The sequence below is a fragment of the Phyllostomus discolor genome, chromosome 12 (genome assembly GCF_004126475.2).
Source record: "Phyllostomus discolor isolate MPI-MPIP mPhyDis1 chromosome 12, mPhyDis1.pri.v3, whole genome shotgun sequence".
NCBI lineage: Eukaryota > Metazoa > Chordata > Mammalia > Chiroptera > Phyllostomidae > Phyllostomus > Phyllostomus discolor.
The window spans coordinates 4,079,281-4,105,768 of NC_040914.2; the positions used below are offsets into that span (position 1 = coordinate 4,079,281).

At 54.5% G+C, this 26,488-nt stretch overlaps 1 protein-coding gene across 2 annotated transcripts in view; it reads left to right on the forward strand.

Moving 5' to 3' along the window:
• The window catches only part of PEPD (peptidase D), a 118,521-nt gene that overhangs the window by 45,261 nt on the left and 46,772 nt on the right, over window positions 1-26,488 (forward strand). For both annotated transcript variants that reach the window (XM_028530500.2, XM_036012484.1), the window contains 2 exons: window positions 8,404-8,479; window positions 9,960-10,006. In XM_028530500.2, the coding sequence (XP_028386301.1) occupies window positions 8,404-8,479; window positions 9,960-10,006 (123 nt within the window). The remainder of the gene's footprint in view (window positions 1-8,403; window positions 8,480-9,959; window positions 10,007-26,488) is intronic.

Genomic DNA, 26,488 nt, shown 5'->3' on the forward strand with positions numbered 1-26,488 from the left:
CAGCGCGGGAAGGTGACAGACCCTGCTGTGCCTGCCTGCTCCAACGCAGAGTGCCCATCAGACAAGCCAGTTCCCAGAGCCTCTTCTTTTACCCTGTCTTCGCTGTTTTTGTTTGTCAGTTGGTTGGGGTTTTTTTGAAAGGACATGAGTCATTTGAATGTCAATTAAACTTCTCTTATCTTTTCATTTATTGTTACTCTTTTAAAGCTCCTACTATAAATAAGCCAACCTTATGTAGTTGAAGTAGATAGTGAGAAGAGTAAAAATAAATATCATATGTAATTCTATTATCAAAAGGTAAACATGTTTTCCTCATGCTGTGCATGTGTCTTGAGTGGTTGGCATCCTGTTATACATGTTTTATGTTGCCTACTTTCTTCCCTTGATGTGGGCAGCCCCTGCCTGCAGCATACCCAGTCTCTGGTTGGTCAAAGCAAGACAAGCTTTCTCGGGTTTGGTGTTGCCTCTGTGGGCCCTGGGAGTGACCCTCCAACTACAGTGTGCCATCCTAATCATTGAGTTTTCTACCAAGTCATTGATAGAAACCAAGTCTTTAATAGCACCAAAACGCTTTCCCTTGTTATATGGCTGCACTTACTGTGAACATAGGGGAGAGGTAAGGCAGGGCCTTCACATCATCACCTGACAGGGAGGTGTGCAGACTCCTCATGTCTGATCTAAGGCCATATGGTCACATTTCTCCATCTAGCTGGGACAGTTTTGGAACTTGGGAACAGTGACCTAAAGAATGAGTAGGAGTTGGCTGGTGAGGTTGGGGAGAGCATGGAGTAGAGGAGGAGGAGGAAACAGTACAGTCTGAGGGACCACTTGTTCAACGGCTGGAGACAGGGGAATGGGTAATGGCCTTGTGCGGACAGCATGGAGCCACACACTGGGGAAGTGGCTCCGGTGGGTGATGGGAGACTTGGGCAGGGGATGGGTTGGCTATGGTGGCAACTTAGACTTGGTCTTGAGAGTAATGGGAACCAAAAGAGACCTTTGAAAGAGTTAAGCAGGGGAAGAATAGGATCAGGTTTGCATTCTAAAAAATCATTTTAGCTTTAGACTGAGACTCAATCGTAGGGTGAGGGTGCGAACAGGCTGCCAGGTAGGAGGCTGTTGCAGGGCCTAGGTAGCAATGGAGGGCGGTGTGATGGAGTCGAAACATAAAGTGTCAGTCAGGGCAAACACTCCTGAGAGGAGCATTCGACAGCTGAGTGAAGGGTGAAGTTCAAAGTGAGTCTGGGCTTTTGTCCTGAACAGCTGGGGACAAAAGATGGGGATGGCTGGGAGGGCAGATCAAGGACTTGTCTGGCGTGTGTTAATTTTGAGTCAGGTGCCCGTGGGAGAGAGTCTGGGCAGAAGGTGAAGATCTGGGGGCTGTGGGCAGGCATTGGTACCAACCCCCGGGGAGCTGCAGGGCAGGCCCCCCAGCTGAGCTGGTCAGCAGCTCTGGCCCAGGACCCATCGCAGCCCCACTCTGTGAGGGTGGGGCCTGTGTCCTTCCAGCACATGGCCGCCTCTTGTTTCTATAACGTAACACGTGCCTGGCCCATCTCTAGCCCCCCTGACAGAAGAATAAATCCTGGATACTCGGGAAACGGACTGAGTTCACTTACACTCCACACATGGCACTCCCTTGTGGCTGCTTAGAGTCGGACGCTTATAGATGGGAGCTAAACTGTGCGCTCCAGCATCTCCGAAGGGACGTGTCATTAGTTCGTCACTTTAGAGCAGGCACGCTTTAATTCTAATGACATTTCCAAGGGTTGGAAGTGGATTCAGCGTTCGTAAGAACGCTTCCCAACTTTATTAAAGCCAGCAGCAGAAAGGACTTATTTGGCATTTGATGGCAGCAGAACTATTTTAGAAATGTCACACTGTCCTTCCTGCCTCAGGGGTGTGCTTTAATAGCGTGGGTGCTGGCGTCGCAGTGACGGCAGCATTCTCAGTGGGAGCCCCGGCGGCCCTCCTCTGGTCACTGCGAGAAGGAGTCTGGGTGGGGTGGTGGCAGGTCTCCCCCATCTGCAGGAGGGAGGGGCTCCTCCATACCCTTAAATGACAACTTACTGCTGCCTCTTTAGGGCCATGGGTCCTGAATGCTTCTACCATCACCTGTCACTAGGCCCATGGAGAGAAGCTGCCTGGTGTAATGGATAAACCACCCCTCGGGCAAATCTCAATTCTAACCCCAGCCCACTCCCCTGGGAATGGCACTGAACTTGGTTGAGCCCCAGCCTCTCCGTCTGTGAAGATCCCACTTTCAAATACCAACACATTGGAGATTCGACTTCAGCGTGAATTTCGGAGGGAGACAAGCGCTCAGTCTGTAGCACCGAGCCTCAGTGTCCTCCCCTACAAAGTAGGAGTGCTCTCCCTTGGTGGACGGCTGAGGAATTCGGTGAGAGCGCCAGTGCTGACACACCTGAGCTGGTCGGTGCAATGGCTGTCACCTTCTGAGACTTTGTGTGCCAGGTACTCTGCCAAGCGCTTGACGCACATCACCCTCTTTAAAGAGATACTTTATGTATGTTATGAGGAAGGCACTCTGATTACCCCAATGCTACAGATGAGAAAACCGAGGGATTCGCCCAAGAAAAAGCTGGGAGCTGAGCCAGCCTGATGATTCTGGGGTCTTGTGCTGCCCTTCCCAGCTCTGAGAGGCACCCCAGGGCGGGGCCCCCTGAGTGTCAGCCTCTCTCCGTTCACTCGTGGCCACTGGGCCTGCGGGGGTGCTCAGAGCCCCCGGAGTGGGTCTTACGTGAGGCCAGGGCATGGGGGGTGCGCCGTGCCTCCTGCCGCAGACATGCAGCCTGGCTCCGGCTTAGCCCCTGGGCGGGGAGTTCAGGGTGCCTCCTGGTGCCTCCCAGAGCCTGTCTGACGGGAGGCGGTGAGCAGCCTCTCCCAGTGCTGCCCGAGCTTCCTTGCTCGTTTTGTTTGGGTGTCATTCATTTCCTGTTGGTGACTGCTTTATTGTTTTCCATTCTCTCAAGCAGTGCCTTTTTGATTTCCTGTAAATTCCTCTATAATCATACTCTTCCCCACAAACATGAGATTATAACTGATAATTTCTCTTCTTGTGCTGGTATTGCAGTTTGAATGTGGAGGTCAAAAGTTGAAACTTAATAAGAGCAGGCATCTCACTTCCATAATTTAGGCTGCGGTGCTCCTCTTCTGTTCCACAGATGATTAAATTGATCTGAAGGCAGGGGGAGTAAAAGGAGATGCTTCTGTGCCGTCTAGCAGTGCCCTGCCGTGGGCTTCAGTGACTCGCCCCGGAAGCGGCACAGGGGAGGGGGCATGCCGGCAAGTGCCTTGTGCCTTCTTGGGTTTTGAGTGAGACTGAAATTGAGTCATAGATCAGTTTCAGAACTGTTAATTACCCCAAGCAATGGTGTCTGGTCTGTGTTGATCAGGCAGTGGGGTATCAAATCTTTTTCTACCCCGTCCCGTCCCTGGAGATGGTGAGCTGTGGATGGTTGGGGGGCAGAAGCACACCAGGATCTGAGGTCCTGGCGGTACGTCCCAGATTAGAAAAGGTGTGTCGCTGATGACTTAGATTTTGGGTGTGTATGTGAAGAGTATTCCAGTGGGGCTGCTGTCTTTGTCTCCCAGGGGACAGGCATTTAACCCTGAGTTGATGAGAAACCCAGGTAGAAAGTGGGATTCTCAGCAGAGTGAGGACTCGACACACAGTGAATGCCCTGGAAGGCCGGAGGCAGGATGTGGGGGCGTCAGGCACTGACCCGGGTGTGGGGTGGGCGTCCCACGCCTCCCTGGCCGAGGCCCACACCAGCCTGGCCCAGGCAGGTCCCCAGCCCACTGGGCTCCCAGCCGCACTCAGCCAGCATTACCTGTGGCTCCGGTTTCTCTGAGGGGACTTACTGATGGAACCTCCTGAAAATATGTAATTCTAACCGGCTCTGTCTTTCTGTCCCTGCTGCTATCCTGGGGTTTTACCCTTGGCATTGCTGCGTCACGGGGTGGAAGGAATGGTCTTGGGGGTCCTGCAGGATTGAATTCTCACCGCCCTCTCTCACAGAACCACCCCCCATACATTCGTCTTCAGGAGAGAGGGAGTTCCTGTCCTTCACACCAGGTTTTGGTGAGCACTGTGCACTCTGACGCTTACATACTGATTTTGGACACACTTCATCGTGTCATACTACTGTTTTCGTTGGAGCATCGGACCTCAGTTAATTGGTGTCTTCTCCATTTAGGTTTACTATCCAGAGGCAGTTTTGTGACCTGTGACTATTTACCAGGGCGGGGGGTAGGAAATTGCACAAATGAATCTCAGCCTAGTCCAGTTTTTGTGGTTGTAGGGTTTCGGGCCAGCGGCTGCGGAAGCTGAGCCTCCTGTGCCCCACCCCACCCCGCCCACAGTGCCGCCTCTCAGGGAGCAGCCCCGAGTGTGCTGCCAGGCCAGGAGCCGGCCGTGTGAGTGCTTGTCTCCCACACACGCCAGCGCCTCCTCCTGCTGCCTGACCTGCCTTCCGTCCAGACTTCTTAAGTGTCACGGGTGTTGTCTTGTCCTGAGCCTCCGTCCTCTGATGCTTTGTGGAGGAGATGGCCTTCATCCTCTCTTGGGGATAGAACCCCTGCAGATCACATGTCTAACCATGACCTCACACATCCTTGGGCCAGATCAGGCTGGGGCGGACTGTGGCCTAAACCCCCCCTCACTCCAGCGGCCATTGGGCCTGTAGGGCAGGACTGTGGTGGAACCCCCCTTTCCTGGCCTTCTTTGTGCTCAGAAGCCATGGAAATAGCCTCGTCAGAGTCAGGGCTGTGACCTCCTCCTCCTGCAGACGGGAGCAGCTGTGCAGAGTGCTGGCCAGTGGTCTTCTTCGCTGCGGTCATCTCACAGGTTTCCGGAGCTTGTGTCGTGGAGGAAACGGGAAGAGGCTTCCGGCCCAGAGTGCCCTGTGGGTGACTGGTGCAGTCTGCACACAGAGACGGCTGTTCTCAGGGCCTTAAGAGCTTGGGTTCAGCTGGGCTGGGCTGGGCTGGGCTCTCCATGGAACTGCCTTTGTGGGGTAATCCGCTGTGGTTCCATCTGATTTTTTTTTTAAATGTGAGTAAAACATAACTTCTGAGGAAATCAGTGAGAGGCCTAGTTTGCCATTTCCCCAGGCCTAGTTTTCCTCCCCAGTAAAATTGGAAAAGAAAGCAGGACCCTGGTCCGCTGGCTTAAAATGCGTAAGGTCTCTGAAGGGAGGAGGGCGTGGTCTGGACTCCTTGTCTCCTTTCTTCTCTGGCTGCTTGTGTGCTTTGCACTGCTTACCTCTAGGACCAGGGCTCTCTGGCCTCGGGGAGGAGGCCGAGTGGAGTTCCTGGGGGTCAAGTCCTGGGGCTGCTCCTTCCTGCCTCTGGCTGGGAGTGGGCAATGGCAGTGGAGTTTGGGCTGCTGTGTCCCTGTCCTGCCCGGGGCATGCCAGGCTGAGCAGCCCCCACACTGACCTGGTGAACTCCCCTTGGGGCGGGGGAGGGGTGGCCTCCTTTTCTTTTGAAATGAGGCCATTATCTCTCCTCATTGAAAGTGTTTCCAGCTTTGGTGCAGTGCCCAGATGCTATTTCTAACCTGAAGTTTCTGTGTGTCTGCTCTGAGCCAGGCACTGTTCTGGCCCTGGGCTGCCCTCCAGGGCTATGGTTTTGGAGGAGACTTAGGTGAAAAAGAGATTGCAAGTGTGAGAGCTTGCTGAGGATTTCTATAGCTGGCCAGGGAACAGAGAGAGCCTGCCTAGCTTGGTGTGGGAGATGGAGCCTTCCACCTTGAGAAAGGTGCCTCTCCGTGGGAGCTAGAGGATGAAAGGTCAGCCCAAAGGGCTCTAGCAAGTTCCAGGCAGAAGAGTGTGCTGTGGGGGTGGGGCCTGTAGAGCATCAGGAGTCACCTTATAGTTTTGACTTCATCCCCAGGACATTTAAAGGGCACTGACGGTTTTGGGCAAGGACAAGCAAGGTCAGATTGAAGGGAGGAGAGGGAAAGGGGAGGGAAGGAGATGGGGAAGGAAGGGGTTCGAAGTAAAACGTAAAAGCTGCTCCCACCCCTCTCCCATGGCAAGGACCGTTTCAGTTTCCTTTCCAGAAACGTGGTGTCGATAAAGCTTGGCTAGAGGGGAAGTGAGTGAGTGGTCATGGGGTGTTCAGTAGTAGGGGCAGGTGGATGGAGGAGGTTGAGGCTGGGACTGAACCCAGGTGTGGGGGGGAGGGGCTGAACCTCATCTGGAAAAGGACACCCCTTCCCTTGAATGGAGGGAGGAGAGCATGAGGGGGAAGGCCAGGTTGTTTAGAGAAGAGGTGGAGTGTGTCCAGCTGCTGGCTTCTGTGCTCTCCGAGAAGTCAGAGATGAGTTCATTCATCCTCTGAGAAGAGGGGAGGGGGCCCTATAGAGGGGAGAGGAGAGACCTCGGGGAGGTGGGGAAAGTTGAGAGTAGGCCTCCTCCATGCCCGCTTGCGACTCAGGGCAGGCCTGGGGCCGGTGGAGGCTGCAGGGCTGCAGGCCAGCCGCTGCTGTGCCATCCAGCCGTCCACCTGCAGGATTTCCCCGCAGCCCCCACAGCCCTGAAGCACATGGGCACGGACTCTGGCTTGACCCTCATGGGGTCTGGCTAAGCCCCGTTTGGATAGATGGGCACAGGGCCTCAAGGTCTAAGTTGTCAGGAAGAGTGGTAGCTGGAAGGATGAACCAGGGATCTAAGCTGAACAGAGAGGCAGAGGGCCAGAGGCGAATGCAGCCTGGGCCTCTTTCCACCTGTGCTGTCACGCTGGCCATCCCAGAGAGGCCTGCTCGCCCCTTCCCAGGTCCTTGGGCTGGGGCCAAGCAGGGCAGCAGTGAGGAGCAAAGCACGGGCGGCTGCTAGATCATCCGGCGAATGGGTTTGGACCTAAGGTGCCCCAGCCGCTCCTCTGAGTCCCATTGGTGGCTCTGGACCCTCCAGGGCACAGGAACGAGCTCTCTGTTCCCCAGGTGGGGCTGCTCCCAGCACCCTGGTGCAGAGCCAGAGGCATCTTTATGATGGTGAAGAGCAAACAGTTAGGCTCAGTGTCTGCCGCTCAGGGAGAAGGCGTGTTTGTTTGCAGAACTCGCAGTGTGCTTGGGGGTTTGCCCTGTCTATGTTCCCCAGAAGCTTTACGCTCCTAAGAGGGCATCGCTGTGCTGGCCAATGCCCTCCTCACTTCCTGGGGGACAAAAGGCTGGCTGTCCTGGCTGGATGGTACCATGGACACTGTAAGGCAGTGGCTTGGGCTGCTTCTGTGATGTCCTCCCTGCCATCCTGTGTACCTCTGCTGAGGCCAGCTCAGGGCAGCCAGGCTTCCGAGGACAGCTAGTGGCTGGATGAGAGGCACATGGACGAAGGGCAGGGGCTAGTGTGCTGTCGTCAGACATGCTGGCTGTGCTGCCCTTGAGGGTGCTTGAGTGTGTTTTCTCTGAGGCAGGGAGAGGTGGCTTTGTAGAAAGTGGGTCAGGAGGGATGGCTGAGGACTCTGTGTTCCTGATAACTGGCCATAGCTGCTGCTTAAATGCCCGTGACCTGGAGTTGCTTATTGGGTATGGTGGAGGTAGAAAAGGAATAGTTATTTAGCTTCTCTGTGTGGGTCTTACTTGGGGATGAGATAGATTGCAAAGACCAGAAACCCTTAACCATATTTGTACAAATTAATAGGCGTTTATTGTGAGGGCCACCTGGTGTCCAGTTGCAGGAAATACAGGGCATCTCCACCGGTCAGCAAGGTCTCTTGGCTGTGCCACCTGCCCCCCCAAAAACCCTTTCTTTCCTTGCTGTTTTTCTGGTGTCTGCCCCTCAGCCCCTGTTTCTCTCGGCAGACTGGCTCCTTCCACATTCACTCCTGCACTTAGGCTGGAAGTTGGTGCATCGCATGTCCCCCCATTCCCACTCCCACCTCTGTCTTAGGCAGTGGCCTGAGTCCCCACCGATGTGGGGAAGGAATGGGGGGCCTCTTCAGCCAACTGTGCAAAGCCCGAGAGGCAGCACACTTTAAGATCCAGGTCTAACAGCCTCACCTGTGTAGATTTCCCTCCATTTGATGGGTGAGGAAACTGAGTCTCAGCGAGGCAAGGCTTGTCTTGCTGAAGAACCTGGGCTTCTTCCACCACCCACAGCAGCTTCCAGATCTTGTAACTGGCAACAGCCTGCACACGTGAGGCTGTTAGTTGAGGATAGGCAGTGCTTCTCGGTGCTCTCACTCCTTCAGACTGGCGGTCCACCCTGCCGCCATACCCACACCTAGGTAGCCCATCTGCAGCCTCCCTGGGCACCACCTGGCCCTGTGAAGCTTCTAGGTTGTGCAGGTGCGATAGCTCCAGAGTCTCTCTGGAGGGGTCAGCCAGCTCCTGCTGAGAGTCCCTGACTTGCCCCTTTGTCTTTCTCTTCCCTGAAGCCGGGTCTTCAAGACAGACATGGAGCTGGAGGTTTTACGCTACACCAACAGAATCTCCAGCGAGGCCCACCGGGAGGTAAGCAGGGCCCTGGCTTGTTGGGATGCTGTTCTGGCTGGGGCGGGGGTGAGGGGCAAGCACACTGTTGCGTGGAGGGGCGAGAGGGCGGCATCCAGTCAGACGCCTCAGGGGGGCTGCCGTCAGAGTGCCAGTGGGGCAGCAGGGAGGCCACTGTGGGAGAGACGACACAGTGATGTCTTTTCTCCATTCCCCAGTGGGGACAGGGCAGGGGCAGCAGGGGCTCAGGCACCCACCCTCAGGGAAGTCCCCAGCATGAGGGCCCCACTCCCAAGGAGGGTGGGGCTTTCTTTCCCAGAATTCCCAAAGTTCCCGCTCCTTTTTAAAGGATCTTTGGTTCTTACCCACGGTCCAAGCACTTTTATTACTGACCTTCATTAAATGTCCTCCCCTCATTCTTTCCCAAACCTTCCCCCTTTACTTTCCCCGAGGAGTCAGAGCAAACAAGGAGTATTTTCAGAGACTGTCAGGGTGACTGGGACAGCCTGGTGCCTGCTTGGTGACCACCACAGCTTCAGGTCTGGAGACAGACATGGGTCATTCATGGACAACAGAACCCCTTGTATAAGTTCATTTTCTCTGTTTTATTTTGTTTTTCAATTATAGTTTACACTCAGTATTACTCTGTATTACTGTGAAGTGTGCAGCATAGCGGGCAGTCCCCTACTTTACACAGGGCTCCCCCGGAGAGTTTCCCCGCCTGCTTGGCCCCACTCACAATTCTGACGATGTTACTGACCGCACTGCCTGTGCTGTACACCCCGTGGCTGCTCTGTAACTCCTGACCTGTCCTTCTTAATCCCTTCACCTCTCCCACCCAGCTCCCCGATGCCCCCACCCTCTGGTGACCACCAGTCTGCCCTCTGTGTCTACGAGTCTCTTTCAGTTTTGTCTGTTCGTTTATTTTGTTCTTTAGATGCCACATATAAGTAAAATCGTGAGGTATTTGTCTCTGACTTAATTCACTGAGCATAATACCCTCTAGGTCTGCCCATGGTAAGATTTCATTCTTTTTTATGGATGGCCAAGTACTATTCCATTGCACACACGTATCACCACGTTCTTACCCACTAGTGTGCTGATGGACCCTTGGGGGCTTCCCGGTCTTGGCTACTGTAATTAACGCTGCCAGGAACAGGGGGGTGTAGCATTCTTTCCGTGGGAGTTAAGCAAAGGAAACCTTTAAGGCTCGTCTCCCTGGCTTTCTGAGCCTTGAGGGTCCGCCGATGTCTTAGTTGGATGCTCACTGCCTTCAGCCCGCCGCCTGTCTGCGCTGGGCGTCTGTCGGCCCCGGTGGAGGCGCGCTCCAGGGCAGCTTGAATCAACTGTGTGACTCTGGGACTTTTTGCACCACTGTGTGCATGTATCACTCTTTTTTTAAAAGAGGATATTCTTTTGAAAAAGTACTCTACATAATTTATCAGGCGGTGCCACTTACCTCCGTGATACAAATGTCTGTGCTCCGTGTTCTCTACTTTAGGTGATGAAGGCTGTAAAAGTGGGAATGAAAGAATATGAGATGGAAAGGTAAGCTGCTGTGTTTCTCTGGGTGAAGATTAAAGTGTGAAACAGTGATTCACATTCCCTGAGCGAGCGGCAGGTGGAGTGCCTCCGGGATGTGTGTGGGTCGAGTGGGGTTTCAGTGGGGCCTGGGCATCTTGGGCGAAGAGGGTTTTCCTCCGGCCGAGGCCACCTTGCTGGCGCCTGGCAGAGTATTGGATGGTAATGGCCTATGATTGCTCTTCAGGCTGCTTTAGTGCCCCATCATTCTAGCCCCTGGACTGTGTTTGTGCAATTTGCAGGAAACTTTACCAAAGAGCTGCTATTGTGACTCTGAAAGGCACTAGTGAAACAGCTTGCCATTTTTATGTGTAAACACTGTCATTACATCCGCTGTGCTTGGACAATTGGGTCTCAGGATGGTTAAGTGGCTCATAAAGTATTCTGGAGAGCTCCATTGGCCTAGAGCTCCAAATAGGCCTGTGGCAAGCAAGCCGGTACTGCCTGCCGCTTCCTGGGGCTGCCCAGCCTCTGTGGGTGTGGATGGCCAGTCCTCGGCCTCGCTCCGGGACCGAGGTCAGCATACTGCTGCTCACCATGTGAGGAAGCCCTTGGTCAGACCCAGACTGCTCCAGTGGCTCCCCTTCCACCCCTATCCTGAGTCACCCACCAGTGATTGCACCATCTAGAAGCCCCCCCACCCCCAGGGAGAGGACGAGGAACAGGCTGCCATTTGCCACACCTCCCTCCCCGGCCCCCACATAAGAAATCCACATTTCATCTCTGCCCCCAGTCCCTGGCACAGAGCTTCTAAAACCCTCAGAATTCCCCCAGTGACAGAGTCTGCTGTTATTCATAATGAGCCCCTTTCAACCAGGCCTGAAGTTATGCTAATGGCTGCTGAGGATGGGGGGCTGGTAACTGGGCTTCCATCCCTGTGATTGAAGGGTTGGAACTTCCAGCCTGGACCCTAACCCCTGGGACAGAGGGGCTGGAGAATGCATTCTGACAAGTGATTTAATCAATTGTGCCTGTGAAATGGAGCCTCTGAAAACCCTAGACCACAGGGTTTGGAGAGCTTCAGGTTGGTGAATGCAGTGGGGGTGCTGGGAGGGGGACCCCCTGGAGGGCATCGAAGCTCCACACCCTTCCCTCATACCTCACCCTGTGCATCTCCTCCATCTGGCTCTGCCAGAGTTGTAATCTCTATAATAAAGTGGTAACAGTAAATGAAGCACTTCCCTGAGTTCTGTGAGCCATTTGGGCAAATTATCAACCCCAAAGAGGGCGTCATGGGACACCCTGTCCTGACCCCCGATTTATAGCCGGTCAGTCAGAAGTATGGGAGGCCTGGACTTATGTCTGAAGTGGGGACGATCTTGTGGGACTGAGCCCTTTAAACTGTGGGGTCTGTGGGGACTCTGGCAGCTGGTGCCCGAAGTGCATTGCAGGACACCCCGGTGGTGTCCACAGAGAATTAGAGAGTTGGTTGTTTGGAAAACCCGCACATTTGGTGTCGGAAGTGTGGTGAGCACCGGAAAAAGAGTTTTACCTTTTATCCTTGACCCCACCTGTCCCGATCCTGGACTGCCCTTTCCTACCTGGCCTCAGAGCTTGGCGCTGCATCCCCTTGCCCACCTTGGGGGCCCAAGTCCGCCGGGGCACCCCAGGGCCCGCTCTGCCTCCAGTCCCCCTTCCAGCCTTTCAGGCCTGCGCTTTGTCAGTGCTGGGGGAGCTCAAGCAGCAGGCGGAGTCGGCAGTGGGCAGCATGGGCATTGACGCTCATGGTCACGTGGCTCGGGGGTGGGTATTTTTTTCAAAGTCTGACCCTGAAAGGAGTCCTGGACAGGGACCTCTGTGCTTCTGTCCTCTTACTCTGGTGGTAAGAGGTTAACATGGCCTTGGAAGCTCTGGTTGCTATGGCGTTCCTGGAGGGGCCAAAGGAGAGCCTCACCAAGGACCCCGGAGGTGGGGAAGGGCATGCGAGTGGCCCAGCCTCTGCCTCCACGAGGACCGTGCGGCACGCGGTGTCTGCTCAGGATTCCCAGCATCCCTGATCCCCAAGGATCTGTCTGCAACAGAAAGAATTCTGCCCCGCTACCTGGGAGATGGGCCGGGCAGTGGGCCCTGAGATTGGCACTGCCCCAGAAATCTGTTCTCATCTGAACTGGCCTAGAGGTGACCCACAGCTGATGTCTCAAATAAAAATAACCCAGAAATTGGAGCAGGACTAGCTTGCCCCAGTGTGGAACCCTGCCGTCTGCTGCACGCTGGCAGCCTTGTGCCCTGCACTGCAGGGGGCTGAGCTCCGAAGGTGACTCCTAGGAGGGACCTGGGCTGTTCTCTGGCCCCATATCCTGCAGCCCAGCCCTGCTGCAGCCAGATGGGCCTGTGTGTGAGCTCTGCAGCAGGGGCTGGCCTGGGCTACTTCCTCTACCTCCTTACCCTCCTCCTCCGCCACGGTAATAACAGTCTTTCTTTTTACCCTTTAACAGGAAATTGTTAATACACCCCCCACAAAGAATCATGTCGTTTCTCCCTAATAGTACATCATTAGGGGTCTCAGTTGATGAAGATATTTTTTCCCTTTACATAACCACCATGTCATTATTACAAATAACCAAATTAGCAATAGTTCTTCAACATTATCAATATCTAGCCTGTATTGGTCTAAAACTATCTTTTCAGAGTTGGTTTGTTCGAGTCGGGATCCGAAGTCTATGAGTTGCATTTGGCTGTTGTTTGAAGGAGGGTCTCTTCTCGCTGAGCCCCGGGGGGGGGGGGGTCACCCTTGTCTTCAAACCCCTCGGCCTCCACCCCTCCCCCATTCCTGGGTTCAACACACTGCTGCCACCTCTGCATCAGGGACATTTCTCAGAGAAATGAGCCTGAAGATGTGGCCAAAAGCAGCTGGCCTGATGGAGCTGGGCGGCATTTATTTAGTGTAATGTGCCAGGCGCGTGCCTGCCCTAGGAGCCATCAGCCTGTGGGTCCCTGAGAGCTGAGAGCAGGAGCTCCTGGGGTGGAGTGTGAGGAGGGGGTGGGGGCTGCTCTGGGAAAAGCTGAAGCAGAAACAGCAAGAGCAAGAGGTGGAGACTGTTCCTGAAGCACAGGTGGCTGGGGTGACCTTTGCAGGCAGAAGGTGTCACCTCCCTGAAGACGGTAGGAAGATGGTTGTGCTAGGACATTGTCACGTCTGGGGGTGTCCTTGGCCAGATGTGAGGAGGGCACCTTCAACTGCCAGTGCCAGCCTAAGCCTCTGGGAGCATCTGCGGCTCTGAGGTGGGCAGCTTCACTCTGCCTGGAGCTGCCTCCTGCGGGCACACTTCTCTGTCACTGCTGGGCAGCTGGCGGACACAGCTCTGTGGTCTGCATCCTTGGGAGCCTGGAGGCTGCTTCTTGGAGACTTGGTCTTATTTATCTCCAGTGTCTGCCCCATGGTTCTTGTCAGGACAGACATGCAGGTGCACTGGATGGGTGGGGGAGAGAAAGAGGGAAGTGTCCTGAGCTGTTTCCTGCTGTCATTGGTGCCACTGTGGACTTGAGCCTTCTTTTCTCAACTAGGTGAAGCATATGAAGCCGCATCTGAGTTGTTAGTCCCCCACGGGGTTTGGCCCTTTAAGCACAGGCTGGACTTACCCCTGGGAGAGCTGTTGACTCCTGGGTTAGAAGAGCATCCCTAGAACCAGCGGGACGTTCTCCTGAGCCCCTGGCACCCCCAGCCCACAGAGGGACACAGGGCAGGAAGGGCGGGGCCTCCAGTGTGTCCAGACTGAAGGGAGGGTGGGGGTGGGGGTGGTGGGGTGAGAAGCCCTGTTGATTGTCTCCAAGGAGGGCAAACCAGCACCACCAAGATGATGGTGCTCAGACCCGGACTCGAGAGATGCCGGCCAGGAGACCCAGTTCTAAGAGTTACACTTTAAAAAATATCCTCACCCAAGGATATGCTTGTTGATTTTAGAGAAAGAGAAACATCGATCAGCTGCTTCCCGTATGGGCCCTGACCAGGGATCAAATCCGCCACCTTCTGGTACACAGGACGATGCTCTGACCAACTGAGACACCTTGCCAGGGCTATGCTTGTTTTTTTTTTTTTTTTTTTAATGTATTATCCAAAGCTATAAAATCTTGAGGGCATGCTAAAAAAAAGTGTGCTGATGGCATTTATTAAGACACCTCCTCCTTTGTGCTGTGCCCGTGAGTAGAGTTTCAGGGAAGTGAGAATCATTTTCCCCAATTGACGTGTAGTAAATTGTGTTAAACCAATCAGACATAACGTTTGGGTAAATCGGGCGCTAACAGCATCTGACTGCAGGCCCGACCAGGCAGGCCACTTTACTGCTCGTATTATTTAATGTTAGTGGCGTAACCAGCTTGTAGCCGGCTGGCATGGGGCTGGCAGCTGAATCAATTACCTGCAAACACTAATTTAGAGCACGCTCAATTGGCTGTGTAAGCAGGTCCTGGTTCACATTTGCCACAAGGAGATTAATAACTTGATGTTTTTGACAGCCTGGGACCTTAATTGAAATTACGCTCTTTCTCTCCAAACGGTGAATGGGGCATCCTGGGCCCTCCCATGCAGCTTCTGTGGGGACTGCGGAATCATTTGAAAGGCAGAGGGACTGTGGGGAGTGCTGGGGGCCTGTGGTGCCATCCTCCTCCCTGGGCTGGGGTCCTTCCGGGCACGCACCCGAGCCCCTCTGGAGGCCCTGGGCGGGGCCTGGGTTTCCTCTGCTCTTCAGCACAGACAGCAGCCCCCAACAGCAGCCGCCAGTTCCCTTCCAGTCCCTTGTTAATGAAGCACTTGCCCAGCGCTGCTTCGGTGGGGTACCAGGCTCCCTGCTTTGCCCTGGCTGGGTGGCGCGGTGGGTGGCAGCGTCATCCTGTGCACGAAAAGGTTGCGGGTCTGATCCCCAGTTGGGGTGCATAAGGGAGGCAACTGATTGCTGTTCGTCTCTCTCGCTAACATCAATGAGCACATCCCTGGGTGAGGGTTTTTTAAAAAGTCTCCTTGCTTTTTTCTGCCCTTTGGTCAGATGGAGCAAGTCATGATTCTGTGTGCTCACTGTGTCCCGGGTCCCGACAGGGGTGAGGGACAGGGACCCAGCCTGAGGGGTCTCTTCTGAGAGGGGTTGTCGGCCCCACCCTACACTTACACACATACCACACACACACACACACACACACACACACACCATACCTCTCACCCACACCACACATTTATCAACACTCCCCACACAGACACATGCACACTTACCACACAGCACGCCACTCACACACAACCTCTACCACATGCATCACACCATGTGCACACACAGATGCCCCCTACACACCACACCCCACACACTCACCTCCCCCACACTCACACAGACCACATCACACACCACTCACACGCTCACGACACACGCACACACCACACCCAAGCCACAGGGTACTGGGTCGAGTGGTTGGTCTTTCAATTTACCCACCCCTCAAACCCTTGCTGTGTTCTTGCTAAACAAGGTCATTTTGGGGTTTTTTTGATATTCAGAAATTTCAACTCCAGTGAGCATAATTGGAAGGTGGTGGGAGAGTTGTAGGAACCCCCAGAACCCTACTAGCCCACGGTGATTCTGGCTGCAGAAGGCACCAACAGTTGAGGCAGCTGAGTTGCTTCCCTCTGTCCGGTACCCCTCACCTTCAAGCTGACTCAGACTGTCTGCATTTCCAGCTGCCTCTTGGCTTAGCACCCTCCTCTTGCATCTGTCGGTCCTCCTGGGGCACTGTGACCACCGACGGACCATCTCAGAGGCCTGGGCCCCTCTCTCGCTCTGGGTCTTACCTGGAGCTCTCCCTGCTGGGCATGGTAGTCATGCGTGCCCCTGGCCACCACAACCCCCAGGCCACGCAGAGGACCCAGTTTTCAATGATGATGGACGGCAGCAAGAAGCTCTCATTCCCTTCCTTCGTGGAGGTTCTGGAGGTACACAGCCAGCTTCCCCCTGGGTAGGAACAGATGTGATGGGCCCTTCTCTGTGGGCCTGGCCACTGTCCATGGGCAGTGCCCTGTGCCCTCCATAGTAGACAGGGCCTCTCTCTATTGGCCACCTTGAGGGACAAGACTGTGGCGTGGATCATTCAAAAGGGCCCCCGAGACCCCAGGTCCGGGTGTGGTGAAACCCACTCTTTGCCTTGTGTTGTGAGGCGGTGCAGGTTTCCTGTCAGCACTTCCTCGACTGTTGGAGACGGGTCACACGAGGCCACCACGCGAGGGCTCAGGAAACCCCCGTCTGTCCGGTGCCCCCTCGGGAAGGCAGCCCGAGCCCTGCACCCGGCTGGCCACCCCTCAGTGAGAAGAGCCAGGGTTGTCTTGGGTGGACAGTTCCTTGGAGTTCGGAGGAGGCTGTGCTTCATCTTGGACTGCCCCGCACCCACACAAGCAGCACGGTCCTAGTGCCCACCCCGCCCGCGTGGCCATGCCCGACACGAGCACAGGGAGCAGCTCTCTCCATGAAGTTCGGCCGAGCCTGGTGTCGGAGAGCGTAGCTGTGGCCTCAGTGGAGGAGAGGCTGTGGGACTCGGGCTTAACGTGGGGGTAGCTCCTTCTGCCTCTCAGGGTGATTGAGAAATGGGCACACGCGGGCGCAAACCAGCCTGGTATTCAGCTGGAAAGCTGAACCAGGAAGCAGAGGGAAAGGCAGCCTGGTCCATGCAGACCTAGGGAGAGCTGTTGAAGACAAAGGTAATAGAAGTTTTCTTCTCAAATGCCGGGGGATTGCCCCTCGAGAGAATCCTGTTCAGTACCAGTGGTGCCAATGGGCATCTTCATGATTTAACTCCAGTGCTTCTCATTTGAACCTGACTTTGTTGATTTCCAGTAAATATTTAGCGCCAGTTTAAGAAAGTGGTGTTTTTTATCCTGGCTCGCTAGAAGATTTTATCAGGAAAGGATGCTGAATTCTACCAGCTGCCTTTTTGGCACCTCCCTTGGCCTTGTGTGTCTCTGTGTCTGTTAAGCAATCAATACGCGTGTATTTTCGAGTAGTTTCAGTCACGGAAAGGCTACGAGAGCACTGGATGGCTCCCACGTGCCCTGCGCCCTGCCGGCCTCATGGCCCTGGCACGTCTGTCACAGCTCAGGGTCGGCGTGGGTGCCTTGTCATGATCTGGAGTCCACACTTCATTCCAGTTTCCTTAGCTCCGCCTAATGTCCTTTCTTCCGTTCCAGAACACTGTGTGTTGTATTCCCCTTTGTTGCCCAGTCCCCTGAGGCCCCCCTGGCTGTGACAGGTTCTGCCTTCCCTTGCTTTTGGAACCTGTGGCAGTTTTTGGGAGTGCCGGTCACCAAGCTGGCAGAGTGTCCCTCGGGGTTCGTTTTTCTGACGGTCTCCTCAGGGTTTGACGGGGGTGTTGGGAGGAGGAGCGTGGAGCCCAGTGCCACTTCGTCACCACGTGTCCAGGGTGCCTGCTGTCAACAGCTCACTGCTGAGTGGACCTTGAGCGCCTGCCCGAGGGAGTGTGTGTCGGCTTCCCTGTGCAGAGTCGCTGCTGCAGCCCCGCCTGCATCCCAGCCTGCCCTTCAGGGGAGCGGACTCCCACACGGTTGTGATTCTGTGCGGGAGAGCTCTCTCTTCGTCCCCATGTATGTGTTTCTTCAGCCATTCGTTTCCTCACATCTGTATGGATATACATTCTGTACTTTGGATTATAACTTCATATGAAGCTACTTAATTTGTCACTTGGATCGTCCCAACTTGAGTCAGTGGGGACTCTTTCACTGGGCACCCGTGTTGTTTAACACTGCCCCCCCGCCCCTGTTGTTTTGATTTTGAACACTCTCTTCTTTCTGCCGACGCCAGACACACCTGGCTCATCATGTGCATGCCCCACTCAGGCCCCCGGGTCAGCTGTGTCTCCCGGACAGCGGGCTGCTTCCATGGGAGAATGGTGTGAGTCTGGTGTGCCTTAGGTGGACCTCGTGACCAGACTGCTCGGTGTCTGGCCAGTGTGGTGTCTGTGGCACACCCTCTGCTGTGCCTTGGTGGGTTACTAGTCTAAAAAGCTGCAGGAGTGAAATGGCGAGGCAGTATATCCTAGTGGTTAGAGCATGGTCTCCAGAGCCTGGTGTCCTGCCAGTTCCCGTGTCTCAGTTTCCTCATCTGGAAAAAGGATGATGATAGCACTTCAGAGATAGTTAGAAGGATTTGGTGAACTAATATATGGACAGTGAATTGGCCAGGCCTGATGGCATCTAGCTAGCATTATAATGTGCTTGTTTTTTACTAGCATTTTATGTAGACTCAAAAAGGGGCTTGAGCTGTACATTTTTTCTTAAAGTCTTTTAGCCATATTTTGAGATCAGGATTTTTTAAATTATGATGGGAGGCTGTCCACATTTTTGTTTTCCAGAACAATTTAGAAAGCATAGGGCTTTCTGTTCTTGAGGTGTCAAGCAGTCCTTTGACACCAGCAGAGACTGTGTCCTTGGGGAGCTCGCCTTCGACAGCGTTCCCGGGTCCTGGGCGCTGCCCTCATCGGACGCTGCCCCCTCAGTCGCGCAGCTCGTCTTCTTCAAAGTGTTTGTTTTCATCAGGAGTTTTCAGCTTAATTAGAATGCAGTTACTTTATTTTCGTGGGTTTGAAAAGTACCTCCTCTGTATCCGCAGCTGTGTTTCCTGTCTCATGCCTGACACTGGCATCTTTCTCAGTGCCTGGTGGTGCTGAAGCACCACCGGAACTGCGTCCCTCTCATTGGTCTTCTCACAGACTCCACCCCCCCCCCCCCCCCCCCCACCCCGCACGTGCTCTCAGCTCTCCTGCCTGTGCAGTCCCGGAGTCCCGGGCTCGCTGATTCCTTTCCCCTCCCCCGCTGGCCTCATTCGGGACGTTTGGCTGTTACTTAATTGAGTCTTTGCTTATTTTCATTCTTTAGTAAGAGATGAATTTTGACAATGCCTTTTTGAATGCTCACTTGACCACATCCTGACAAGTTTTGATTGATTGGATTTTGACCTAAGACAGGAACGAAGGGCATTTCTTCTCATGCCCAGATAGATGTGGTTGGATCCCTTTCTTGGTTAGTTTTTTTGTTGTTAGCATATGGTTTTGTCACCATTGTAGTTTGAGAATGTAGTGTATGTAAATTTTATTTTCCTTTATTTTGAGATGTTTTTCTTTGTGGCTTATTTAGAAATGTTTTTGTCAGTATTTTATGGAATAAAGTTAAACATTAAACATTAAACATGTATTTGAAACTGTTTTTTTTTTTATTTTTAGTGCACACGCTTTGGTGCACCTTAAATCAGGTTTCTTACCTTATTCTAGCCATCTGCCCGCTCCCTCTTTTTTCTGTACATTTTCTCTAGTATCAGGAGAGGTGGTTTTATGAATTCCTCATTGTGATTCTAAATAGATTTTTATTTTATTCATTTCCTTACCAAGTTGTTCGAAACATTCAGGTTGATGATTGTTATGTCTTCATTATGTATTTTATCTTTTTACAGCTTATAAGAATCCCTTTTGACCTAATTAATCCATGTGTCTTGAGTCTGACTTCATCTGATATTGGCATTGTCATTAAATTTTTTCTTTTTGTTGCACTTTCCCTGGTGTACCCTTGCTCACTCCTTTGTTTTTGACTTTGGTTAGCGGCGGCAGCTCCCTGTTCCAAATGGGAGCCTGTCCTGCCCTAGTGGGGCCTTCAGCGTCTGCCATGCCGCCCGGGCTCTGGCCTCTCGTCGTGCTGGTGCTTTCTGGTTTCTGTTCTGCCTTTCTGGCTCTGACAAGTTTTTCTGTCATTGGAAAGTAGGAAAATTTCCTTTGTTTTTTATATGCATTTCACTTTTGGTACAGAATTACTTTTAAATTAAGAAAAAAATGAGCTGTATTTCTCTCTGTTCTCTATCTTTGGTAAAAAGTCTAAAACTATTGATTACTCACTCTGAAGAGTGAAAAATTTAGCATGGTTTTACTCTTTATCCACTTTCCCCCTCTTTGCCAGCATATATATATATATATATATATATATATATATATATATATAACTTCTCTTTCCATCAGCCAGTTCAACATTTGCATTGCTTTGTAATCAGTTTAGTAAGCAACTCAGATGTAGCACGGCCCCAGCGAAGCCAGCGCGGCTGTCCTGACAGGGTTCCCCTTGCCCTAGAGCGGCGGCAGCCAGCCCGTTCCTCTCATGTGCACGTAACCTGATTACAAAAAATACATTTTTTGCTGATCTGACAGGTATAATTTTGATTTATTCCCATTGGACAGCTATTGCTTTGCTGGCTGCTGTCAGTTTTTCATTTGACAACCTAAGGGAGGAGAGGTCAGTGCCCCTGACTAAACAGTCAGATACTCGTGTTTTAAAAATCCTCGCAGCTCGCCAGTTGAAAGTCACTGCTCTGATGCTTCCCTTTGACCTTGCGCGTTGAGAGGCCTTTTGTTGCCTCCTATGTGAAGGATGGCTTCGCTGGGAACTGCATCTTTGTTCCGTGAAACCATTCCCTCCATTGTTGCTGGAGATCTTAAGCAAATTCTCTTCATTCTTTTTTCTAGGGAACTTTTTTATTTTCTTTCCTTGATGTTTAGAGGATTCTGCCTTTATTCTTGAGAGTAACTATTTTCTGAGGATCTCAGTACATTGGGCATCAAAACGCCACCAGCCTCATGGCTGGGTTAGAGGTCCAGGTAAAGGCGGCCCCTTGAGAACAGGTGTGAGCTGGGTTGTGTTAACTCAAAGTTCTTTAGCCAGTCCACAACGCCAGCGGCCACAGAGAGCCACACACCTCAAGTGGCAGGACTCAGGCCAGGAGTCGTCTGACCTAGGCCAGTGAGGGCAGAGCAAAGCAGCCGCGCCTGACACACGGAGCAGATGAGGTGCAGGAGGACTCGGCCTGCTGACCTGGACCCAGCAGCAGCTCCAGGGAATCAGAACAGCTCGGCCGTCAGCGGGGCTGGTGTGCCCACAGAGGACCGGCCAGCGGCAGGGGCCGTTTGAACACCCAAGTGGGAGTGTCACATGTGTGTTTTCTGTCAGTTATTCCACTGGCCACTCCCCAGGGGCAAGCCTTTGTCCCCTGGGGTCATGGTAGCGGAGACCTGCAATGTATTTACCATGTCACCCTGATGGGTTTCACTCCCCAGGCGCTCCGTGGCTCCTCTCAGTCACAGGTGCTGATGGGGCGACTCATGGGGGGCAGACAGAAGCTGTGCACCCAGGCTTGGGGTGGTCCCTGCCAGCTCCCAAGATGGTCTAGGAACTGGCTCTTTCATCCGAACAATGACGCCTTTCTTTGCCTCAGGCTCTTATTTTAAATTCCTATTCCAGCCCTGGCTGGTGTGGCTCCATGGATTGAGCTCCAGCCTACCAACCAAAGGGTCCTCGGTTCGACTCCCTCAGTCAGGGCACGTGCCTGGGTTGCAGGCCAGGTCCCCAGTAGGGGGTACACAAGAGGCAACCACACATGGATGTTTCTCTCCCTCTCGTTCTCCTTCCCTTCCCCTCTCTAAAAATAAATAAATAAAATCTTTAAAAAATAAACATAAATAAATTCCTATTCCACATGTATCCTGTCCCCTGGATGCCTTCTCCAGGCTCTTTTCCCTTCTCTCATAATTCCCTCTTCTGCATCAGTGGAAGGTCCTCCAGTTGTCTCCCATTCACTTCCTGCAGCTCCCTCAGCCCGGCTCTGCTGCCCACTGGTCATGCCCATTTCGTAGCCTGCCTCTCATCTGAGAGAGCCCTTGCTCCCCTGGCCCGTTCTCCATGTCCTGTTCGTCCGCATGGCCCCGTGAAAACACGTGCTGGACACCGTCCCTCGGTTTCCTCCCACTTCCCACAGGGAGGATGGTCCTGGCTTCTTCTGCCTGCTCACCCAGACCTCTCTGGTCCACCCCGAGGGTGCTGTCAAAATTGCTCAGGCCCCGAGGAAAGGGGGTGGACAGTTTGGGCTGCCTGTGGATTCACTGTGTGAGGTGAACCGCGCAAAGGAGCTGAGGAGGGAGGGGTGCCAGCCACACCTGGGGTGTGCCCCCTCTCTGGGGGGGGGAGGCAGCTTCCCCACTGTGGGCTCGCTGCTCAGAGCTGGCCTTGGCCATAGCTCACTAGATGGCCTGCCTTCCACGGGGGCCCCTTGGGCCCCCAGAAGCTTCTGTCAGGGAAAGGACTTGGTGTGTGTGTTAGCAGGGAGACTGGGGGTCCCCATTTCTCACTCAGGAGGAATTCTCTAGCAGACAAAGGCCAGAGTTTGTAAGCTGATGGCCTCTGGGCTGGTCCCAGTGCCCAGACAGTTTCAGTTTGGCCCATGCAAGGGGCGGGGGTGGGGGTGTAGGTTTCTTTAAAGTCAACAATTTAAAATTGGGAGACTTTTCTGGCTTTTTCTAGAAAAAGCTAGTGAAATAGCTAGTAACCTTGGGCTGGTTCCCACAAAGCAGCAGCCAGTGGGAGCTGAGTAGGCTTTGGGGCCCCTGGAAAAGCCCCCCACCCCCCTGGCCGTCCCCCCACACACTGAGGCAGCCTTTCACTGCCCCTTTCTGCAGCCTCACGCATCAGTTCTCTTACAGTTGAGAAAGATTTCTCATACCAGTGTCTTCATCAAAAGAGAGAAAAATAAAAGATGGTTTAAGGGTCGTATAGTTCAAGAAAAATTGGGAGAGAGAGCTATGGAAAAAGCCTGCTTCTCCTGCTTTGCCTCTTGACAGGCTACCTGCCGGGTGACCCAGCCCCGGAGCCGGGCCTTGCCCGCACTGCAGCCCGGAAGAGGCTTTCCTGAAGGAGCCCGGTGGCACACCGGCCGGCATGGGGATGGCTGTGGGGCCAGGCTGTCTCGGGGCGTCTGTCCAGTGTAGTTCTGACCATCGGCAAGCTCTGCCTCGGCAGCGACTTGTAAGGAACTCTCCTGCAGCAGCCGCTCCTCGGGGCGCCTCCCAGAGCAGGCAGACAGCTGGGCTCGTGCTGCGAGGTTTGGTGCTGGTTTTTAGAAAATTCTCATTCAGACCTATTACCTGCTGGTGCAGAAGGATGTTCCCTGTGGGAGCAATTATTCTGGGCTGGGAGTTTTCCCCTCCTAACTCTGAATTCTGTAGATGTCATGAAGGGTTTAATCCAGGAACTCTGAAAGCCTGCTTCTGTATCTGCCAGCAGGCGCGTCTGCTCTTGAAACCTGGAGGTGATTTACGATGAAACCACAGAGAGGGCCTTCCCGTTCAGAGGCCCTGACACAGGCTCCACCGGGCGCCGGGGAGCCGGGGAGCCGGGGAGCCGGGCTTGAGCCATGCAAGCCTGCTGGCCAGGGCAGCCTCTGCCCCTCACTCTGGCCCCCTCAGTCACAGTGAGGAGGGGGTGGTGTGGGCCTTGGAGCTTCCTCTGGCAGTTGTCAGCGGGCATGCCACAGTCCCAGCCGTGTGCCCCCACCCCCACAACTGTCCCAGAGCAGGACAAGGAAAGGGGCAGGGCCGGCATGGCTGGTCAGGGGATGGGCCCCGGCAGCTCTGCCCACTTGGCTGTCATGTGGATATGGGACTGTCCACATGCTGTTTTAAGACCCAGGGGCGCCCAGGCTGCTGATGGCTGTGAGCAGGCCCTGCCTCGGTTACAGACCTCCGGCCAGGGTAACCTCCAGCCAGGGGTCTCAGCGAGCATGTCACTGTGTGGGGCCCCAGGATCCTTCTGGGAACCCAGCACTGCTGTGGCCCAAGGCCTCCTCCTGTCACCTGCTTCTCTGAGCAGAATGAGAGATGGCCTCTACCCTTGCTCGAGGCCCTGACCACAAGGCCGGCCTCGCTCTGCCCCAGTGCCCGCAGGAACCTGGTGGGGGCTGCAGGAAGGGGATCTGGGGTCACGGTTACCACTGCTGCGGGCCCAGCCATGTTCATGCTAATGCCATTGTTTTGTTCGAGAAGCCAGTTCTGTGGCCGCAGAGCCCCAGGGCCCACCCCTCCTCAACCCGGCCGCTCCTTGTGTGCAGCAGTGCCCACTCTATGAGTGTCCCACACAGCACCAGCCCAAGGGACTGCACCCGTGACAGCACTCGACGCTGCACATTCGTGAGTGGCAGTTGCTGACCCATTCTCTCTATGTCCGGGCCTGGGCCAGGTCATGACCTTCAGGAGCAGCTCTGTCTGTGGCCAGGTCAGGTGGCTCTCCTGCACATCCCAGCCAGGTGCATGACACCCCAGCTTGGGGTGACCGGGGCTTGGTGGATGGCCCTGCCCATCCAGCCACCCCCGGCCCCAGGAGATGCCTGGTAGCTGTTAGGGTCAGGGCCTGGTGGGCTTTGTATTTGCTGTTGTACTTCGTTTTGCAGTTCATCCCAGCGGGAGAAGCAGGGTCTGACTGCTCCTCCTGCAGCCGGGCTGGTGGCTCTGGAGATGGAAACCTTGCGTGGGTGAAGGCTGATGTCCACCTCGCCCTGGCCTCCTTGGGTGCTGAGTAGGCCTTTGGGGGCAAGGGCTGTTTGGAAAAGTGGCACCAGCTGCAGGCCTGGGAAAGGGGTTCCTCCTGGTACAAGTGGGGCACGTCCTTGCTCCCCAGGCACTGAAAGGTAGGAGGGGTAGGCATGGGCGCTAGTGCTGGCTGAAGCTGGACAAGTGTCACTGTCCCACAGGTGCAAAGACACAGGAAAGAGTGCCCAGGTCCCTGAGTGAGTCTGGGGCCCCAGCTGCCAGCATGACCCATCTGAAGGGAATGCGCCTCTCCCCCCAGCCTGGGGTTATGCAGAACAGGCTCTAGCAGTCCATGCATTTTCAGCTGAGCTGGAGTCTTCGAATCATTTATCCTGGCAGCTCTTCTTGAAACTGGAGAAAGGTGGAAATTCATCTAGGTGCTATGAAAGGAGCCTGGAAGGAAAAAGTGTCTGGCGGCTGTGGTGATGGGTGGCGTGTGTGGAGATAGTGCTGGTGGCGCAGGGATCCACCGGCTGAGAGATGGTTTCCCAGGGAGAACTCGGGGAATTCTAAGTAGGTAATGAGTAGTGACTTTCTTTTGATTTACAGCAAGACTTGACAGTCGATCTATAATCCTCTGAAGAGGACAGAAATGAATCTCCAAGAGGCTGCCGTCTGGATGCCTCGGACTGGCAGTCCCTCCGGGGGGGCGGGAGGGAGAAAACCTCAACCAGGGGTGGTCTGGGTGGGGGTCTGCTCTTTCTTCTGCCAAGGGGACCAGGCCTCCCCTGGCAGGTGACAGGGGAGGACCCAGGGGATAAAAGAGGAGCGGGTGGCAAGGCCAGTCTCAGTGAGACGCCCCTCAGGTTTCTGTGAGCTGGAGTCACTTGACCAGCCAAGGCTAAGGCTTTGGGTAGTGAGTGGATGGAGGTGGCAGCAGGGGGCAGTGAGGAGGCTGTGGGGAGAGGGCTGCGGGAGGAGAGGGCAGGCTAGAGGTTGAGTTTGGCACTAGAGCTGATGGGGTTGGATGTTGGCAGTGAGGGGAGAGGAGGAATCACTTGCTTTCTCTCCTGCCTCCCACCTCCCCTTCATTGTGTTTCCTGCCTGAAATGCAGAGCCTCTGCCCTTGGGCTGTGCTTTCATGAGAACAAGTGGGAAACCCCCAGGGCCCTGGAGCTGCACTTGGGGCTTGGCTGTGTTCCCTGTTCTGCCTTGAGTGTGTGTGTCTGTGGTGTGCACACTCATTAAGCAGACCCTCACCACCTGGGGGCACATAGGGTATTTGTGTGGGGGCGGGTGCACACTCATTAAGCAGGCCCCTCATTCTGCTCACCTGAGAGTTAGAGAGGAGCCGGGCCAGGGGACAGAGGGGCCTTGGCCCCACTGAGACAGATCTTCTGGGGGGGCAGGGCAAACACATGGGATCGCCACCCAGGTGGAGGAGTGAGGAGGAGCTGGCAGCCACCCTGGGGTCAGTAACATGTGCAGACAGGGAGCTGGTTATTTTCAAAGAGAGGCAAAGGGGCGCTGGGGGACTGAGCAGTTCTTGCCCCAGCACATGAGGCACAAGACCCCTGGGGCCAGGGCAGGTTCCCTCAGTCAGACCACTCCACTGTCAGCCCGTGTGCTTGTTCGGCAAGCATTTATCACGCACCTACCGTTCCCCAGACCCGGTTCCGAGCCCTGGAGATGCAGCAATGTGGGAGAGCCCTGCTCCCGTGGGACGTAGTTCTGGGGGAGAAAGGTAGTGGTCATCGACCCACCAGCAACAGCAGCCCCGCATGCCTTTCCTGAGGTCAGACCACGTGCCAGGCGGCCTGAGCCCTGCCAGTGTGGCGATCAAATGAGGGCTCCACCAGGTTCGTCCTGGCAGCAACACCCTGAGTCTTGGGACTATTGTTGAGATCCTTTTATAGGCAAGGAAAGTAAGGAACCAGACGGCTAATTGCTTGGCCAAGGTCACACCATTGGCAAGTGAGGGAGTGAGGATCTGAGCCCTGAGCATCAGGCCCTCACCCTCAGGCCCATACCACTCTGACGCCCTCGCCTGATGGGAAGGGGCCACCTCTTCCAGCCTCACAGTTGTCATGCGGCCGTGCAGGGTACCGGAAGGCATGGTTGTCCTTGAGGGTAGTTCTG